Here is a 6,246-nt window from a genome sequence, read left to right on the forward strand (position 1 = left end):
ACAGGCCCCGCCTCCCATCTCATCATAACTCCTGTGTTCCTAACCGCAAAATGTTCAGGCAGCTTCAGGCCAGATTCTCCCCTCCTCCCACCCCAGCTGTTTCCCCCCGGTAAGTGCTGCTGTTCTCCGGGGCGCTGACTGAGCTGGCCCTGTCTGTTCTCCGTCTCGCCAGCCCGGAACTGCATGCGGCTGCAGGTGCTGGAACTCGACCATGTGACAGAAATCAACCAGGAGGTGGCCGCGGAGGTGTGTCGGGAAGGCCTGAAGGGCCTGGAGATGCTGGTGCTGACCTCCACGCCTGTCACCCCCAAGGCCCTGTTGCACTTCAACAGTGAGTAGCAATTGCCAGCACAGTGGTGCCCAGCTTTAACTCCCAGCGATGGCGTTCTCTCCAGGGTCCCTTAAATAAACTCCACCAATGCAGAGTTTTTAAAACATTCCCCTTCTGGGTCTAGTTTATTTATATATAATTCACAGCAAACCTCAGTGCTGGCGCTTCTCCCAGAAAGGGATCCTCATCTCCCCTCAACCCCTGCCCAGCCTTCCTGCCTGGCATCTTGTGCCCCTGGCTTCTCCCAGGAGAGGATCCCAGCCTTCCTGCTTCAACCCTGTTCTTCTCGGCTTTTGCCGGGCCATTCCCAGCCCTTCCTGGACATGAGAAGTCCCTGACTCACCCGCAGCTTCACGCTGCCACAGCTTCCTCCCGTTCCCCTCTGGCTCTTTGGAGAGACCAGCTGCCCTCTATCAGGCCCCATCCAGAGGTTGCTAATGAGGCACAGATGGGTTGGATCGACTCCTTCTTAATGAGCTCGGTCTACCCTCGGACAGCACTGGTGCCACTGACTGTGAATAGGGTCTGTGCTCCGAAACTCCCTTTGGCCGTATTGAACGGCCCCACCAGCTCCCTGTGACCAGCACGGCCGCCGGGCACTGACTGCTCCCCACACGTCATGCGCCCCGGATGTCTCTCTGTCGCCCCAGGTGTCTGCCGGAACCTCAAGTCCATCGTGGTGCAAGTGGGGATTGTGGACTACTTCAAGGAGCCGAACAGCTCTGAAGCCAGGAAGATGTTTGAGGAGATGGTGAACAAACTCCAGGTAAAGCAGCAAGCCAGGCATGGTCCTCTGGGTCCCTGGGCAGCTCTGAGCAGGGGTTCCTGTGCTCCACCGCAGTCGATAGACTGCGGATGTTGGAAATGGCCTCAGGGATGCTCCAAATCGTGCTCCGATTCCCAAGGGCTCCTTACTGGAAGTGGGAAGCACAGAACGGCCCCAACTCACCCACCCCAGCCCCAGAGGGCATTTCCACTTCCTTTGTGCTACCTTAGGGGAGTAAGGGGAAGCGAGTATAACTGAGAGCTGGGCTGTGTACTTGGAGTGAGTTCAGCTGCGGCAATCTAAGGATAAGAAACGTCCGACAGACCCCGGTCTTTCCTCCGCTTGTGCGAGGGAGCTGTGTTGTGGATCTGAGCTTGCTGGACATTAGATGCGAGTCCCTCTGGGCCAGTCATGACTGATTGCACATGAGGGGCGGGTGATGTTCTGCTGAGCCAGGCTTCTTCTCCACGCTTTGTGCTCCCCCCCAGATGTGATCCAGTGCAAGGGGCTGGCAAGGAAGGCAAACCAGGTTTTCCTTCCACCTTTCAGCCCCCTTCTCCAGTGGATCTTTGGGAAGACTATTTGAATGCCGTGCAGGGCCTGAGAGTCGCTTCTCTCCAAAGCCACCAGTGCTTGGTAGGATTTTCCCCTGGTATGATTTATTTGGAGGTGCAGGTGTTTCACCTTTTGGCTCTGGTATTGCAGGGGTCTGGTTCAGCTATGTAAATCAAGGGTAATTATTTCTACCCTGCCATGGAAGAACTAGGCTCCAGCACTGTGTTCTTGGGGGAGTTTTCTCTCTCCCTTTCTCTCTCTAGGTTCTTTCTTCATTCTCTCTTTCTCCCTAGGGAGTCTGAATATTTACATTCTATTGCTAATGAGCTATAGAGGCAAATACCAAAGAGTAACAATTGCAAACAAATGGTCTCGTTGAATATTCTGCCTGGGAAGTCAACGGAGATGCAGCTGCATTGCTGGAACTTGGGTCCAGTCATTATAATGCCATCCAGGGCCTTGAACCCCCGTGCAGTGGAAAAGGCGGGGGTAGAACAAGGTTCCTTCAAGCTGTGGAGGGAAAATTGGATCTAAGTGAATTCTCTTTCCATTGAAAATATATTTCTTACATAGTGAAGTCCGTGGGGCCAAAGTCAGAGCTGGTGTCAGCTGCACTGGGGTGAGTCGAGTTGCCGCAGCTCTGAATTTGGCCTGATAACTTTGCAGCGTCTTGATAAATCAGTCAGGGAAGGGTAAAACTCATCAGAGTTCTTCCCTGCTGCAAAATGAGCGTGACGTACAAACAGGACGCTTTGAAATCAATCTCCCTCCATGGGAGGCCGCGTGTGTCTGTGGAGAGAGACCCGATCTAGGAGCCAGGAGACCAAGCTGTGTGATCTTGAGCAAGTCGCGCCCCCCCTTCTGTGCCTCCTGGTTCTCATCTGTAAAATGGGGGTGCCGATACGTCCCTTTCTTTGTAATGCTTGGAGAGCTACCGGTGAAGGGCGCCATCTCACTAAGTGGCTCTGCTTTAGTTCTAGCCAAATGCATGTATTTGCTCTGCTGTCTGTGCATTTAACCCTCCCCGCCCTTCTTTTCCAGGCCCTGCGGAAAAGACCCGGCTTCTCAAAGATTTTACACGTTAAGGTGGAAGGAGGTTGTTAGCCCCGAAGGGAACGGGGGCACGCGTCCGCCTGCACAACAGACACCATGAAACCAAACCCATTGGAGCCCACAGCCACAGAAGAGCCAGCCAGCACACGCCCACTCAGGCAGGCCTTCGTGACTGGAAGTGACGTGTTCCCTCACTGGGGCGGACGTGTGTCGCGGACGTGCCGGTGCTACAGAGGTAGCTTCTTGGCGTGCCAGAGAGGGCCTGGCTGCTCTTTCTGACCGAGGAACCCCGTTGGCAAGGAGCTTTGTGCTGGGGAATGTTTCTTTCTTTGAGCTCCACTTTCTTTTAGGTGGAGCTGGGGGGGTCTCAGTGACGTGGCGTGAGACTCAACCAAGCACAGCTTCCCCCTCCTTGCCACCTGAGTGGATGAGTCTCCGACCGATGGAAAGCCAGGCCCCAAGCCGGCGATTCACTGACGGCCGTGCCGCTGGGATCTGCAAGCAGTGCCGGGGAAGTCGGAGCTCCCTGCCCAGCCTTTCTTGACATGCGGCTGAATCCCAGCTCCCATCCCAGCTCCATTTTAGGGAGAGGGGCACGCTCAGTGCTCCCCGGAGGTGAACCAAAACCCAGCATGACTGTATATTTCACACTGTTTTTTAATTTCTCCAACCTGGGTAAGTGCCTCCCTCAAGCCAGCAGCCACAACAGCACAACCACCGCAGCCACAAAATGCAAAGATCCTTCTTCTTGTGACCCTTGGGGCGCTCTGCGAAGCTAGCTGGCAACACGGATGCTAACTCCTTCGCCAAGGACACCAATCCAGCCTCGTCTCCTCTTCACCCAGGAGGGATCCAAACTCCCTTCCTGCAAAGGCAATAAACCATTTCATCAGGGGAATCACGTGGCAACAGCTGTGCCACCACAAATGCCACAAGTGTTCCCTGGCTAGTCCCCAGGGGAGGGTGTCCATCTTCCGCATGGTCGCCTGTTCCGGGGTAAATTGCCCGCTATTGGCAGAGAGGTGGACCGGTGCGTGGGAGACGAGTCAGCGTTGCCACTCATAAGACGGACGGACGGATGTCTGCCACGGCACACCTCTCCCCAGCCAGCTTTAAGTAAAACCCTTTGGCTGAAATTGTGATCTCCAAAGACCGACAGTTCTGTAGGTCACAAACCCCCTGCTCTGAACAGCGACAGCTGCCCTACATGTGTTCTTTACACACGGGCACCAGTTTGTGCTACACCCATTCTCTTTGTTTGCAAAAGTTGGGGAGGAGAGCGTGCTCCTCCTCTCCCTCCAAAGGAAATGGCTCTTTGAGGGTCTACGACTCTTTACCTTCCACCTCCAGAGGGAAGCAGCCAGCAGGTTTCCATGCCACAGGATAAACCTATGTAGGGGGACTGCCATCACCGGGGAGATGCAACAGCGCTGATCTTTAAAAAGCAACAACCCCCCGCAACTGCAATCAACGCGTGAGCCGTGATCCAGACGCCTGCTTCCCTGCTCCAGCGAGAGAGGGTGTGGGGTAGCCAGTGGTTAAAGCACCATCGCATGCCCATGGTGCTCTCCCCCTGTCCTGCCTTCTGGAAGCAGTGAAACTAGCTGAGTTGGGGGGTGGAGGTGGGACTCTGTATCAAGAAGAAATCAGCCACCCAGCATGCACTAGATCATAGCCAGCCGGACGTGATGGACGGTGCCAAGATGCCGGTTATCTGAAGTGATCGGCCAGTCCGGGCTTAGCTGTAGCCATCCAGATCTTGGAGCAAATTGGCAAAACGGAGCCGCTGAGATTGACATCCCTGACTGTGACCCACAGCACGGCTGGAAGCGGGACCCCTCTCAGGAGGAGGGGCGTGTGCTGGCGTTTCCAAACGTCAGATGCACTTCCCTCTCCATCCGCCCTTCGCCAGGTGACCAATCGGCGTGGGTGTCCATAGAGACACCTTCTCTGGTTCCCCTCCATAGGAACGAAGAGATGGCCGGAGACCTTCTGAGCCAGCAGGACAAACTGGCTGTCTTTCAGTGGGTGGTCCAGGACAGCTTCCTACACACTGATGTGTCATGAGAGTCCCAGGTCTCCATCTCAGAAGTTCCCAAGTGAGAAGAAAATTGGGTTGGGAGGGAGGAATCTAGGAGTTAATCCCAGACAAACCCACACCACCTCACCCCGGTAACGCTGACACAAACATCCTGCCCTTCAGAGGCAGGCTTTCGAAATCCAAAACCAGATCCGGCTCTGCATTTTGCAAATAGGCTCTCCCTTTATAACGGGCTGAATCTAACTCCTCAATCGAAGCGCCCATTAACTAAGGATGTTTGAAATCCAGATCCAGTTTTTAGGGGGCTGGGGCCCACCGTTGGATTGGATTTGTCTTCTCCAAAAGCAGGGTGGGTTATTTAAGGTTTGGTTTTGTAACCCATAGCCCTAGATCAGGGACACCCAAACTCTGCATGCTGATGGCAGCTTTCCAGGAGCATGGGAGCTGCCCTTAATGTGCATAAAATGGAGCCAGGGAGGCAGGTGACAAGAGGAGATTACCAATCCCAGCATGCAGTGTGCCAGCCTGCCCCTTAGGGGCACCAAATTGGAACCGTTGCATCCTGGGATTTGTAGTCCCTGCGGTTCGCGTGAAAGATAACATTGGCCATACTGCTGAACTCTGTTGTTCTATCACTGCCTTCTCTGGTTGGAAAGGAATACAGGGAAACGAGCAAGGACTTCTAAGCAAGGCTGAGAGGGAAAAGGATGCCACAACCAGCACAAAGAGAGAAGCTACAATACAGTGGAAAGGAAAACAACACAGCCTTCTAAAAGCCACATTTTTCTACCTTTTAACACATCAATCCAGTGGCTTCAGGTACTTTAAACTGAGATGTCACCTTCTGACATTGTGCAGAGACTATGGAATGACCTTAAAAGAAACAAAGTAAGTATTTATTTCTGTAAACAAAAAAAAAAAGATTTTAAAGAAAAATTATATACTCAGCATGTTTCTACACACTATGCTTAAAGACTATCGTATTTGAGAGTCATGTCTGAAGACGGAAGGTATCTAGTCCAGGCTTTTGCTGCTAGCACAATTATTTTTCAGTCTCCAATACTATTCAAAGCTGTTTCCAGTAGCACCTGGGAAGCCTGCTAATCTGGTGTCTGGAGAGTTAGGTATGTTCTGGGACAAGTTCCCTTTCTGGTTTGGGTGGAGTTGGGGGAAAAGTCGAAAATTCTCTTTAAAAGTGATGTATTGATTTGGAAAGGCCAGCCTTTTTTCTGGTATGTTCTGCTTGTGCATCATGGTGCAGTGGAGTGTGGTTAGTCCGTGTGTGACACACATCTCTTCCCTCCCGCCCCTCCTTGGGTTTTGTGAGTCATGGCAGTGCAATGTAGTTTGAATTTGTTACTTTGGTATGCCATCTTCCCCCACCTAGAGAACTAGCGGGTCACGGGCTCAAGTCTGTCTTCAGACTTCTGCCTTCATGGTCTGTGGAAATCCTTTAATAAAAAACCCACGCCCCAAAACAAGCCAATCTTTTAAGCATAG

The 6,246-nt window shown here is 52.9% G+C and overlaps 1 protein-coding gene across 1 annotated transcript in view; it reads left to right on the forward strand.

The window, feature by feature from the left end:
- Positions 1 to 2,756, forward strand: part of FBXO41 (F-box protein 41) — a 28,335-nt gene extending 25,579 nt beyond the window's left edge. Inside the window, exons 10-12 of the mRNA XM_067533599.1 lie at positions 173 to 331; positions 982 to 1,097; positions 2,694 to 2,756. Coding sequence (XP_067389700.1) covers positions 173 to 331; positions 982 to 1,097; positions 2,694 to 2,756 — 338 coding nt within the window. The remainder of the gene's footprint in view (positions 1 to 172; positions 332 to 981; positions 1,098 to 2,693) is intronic.
- Positions 2,757 to 6,246: the final 3,490 nt, after the last annotated feature.

This window comes from Emydura macquarii, unplaced genomic scaffold, assembly GCF_026122565.2.
Source record: "Emydura macquarii macquarii isolate MOO-44397 ecotype Brisbane River unplaced genomic scaffold, CSIRO-AGI_Emac_v2 contig_3345, whole genome shotgun sequence".
Taxonomy (NCBI): Eukaryota; Metazoa; Chordata; order Testudines; family Chelidae; genus Emydura; species Emydura macquarii.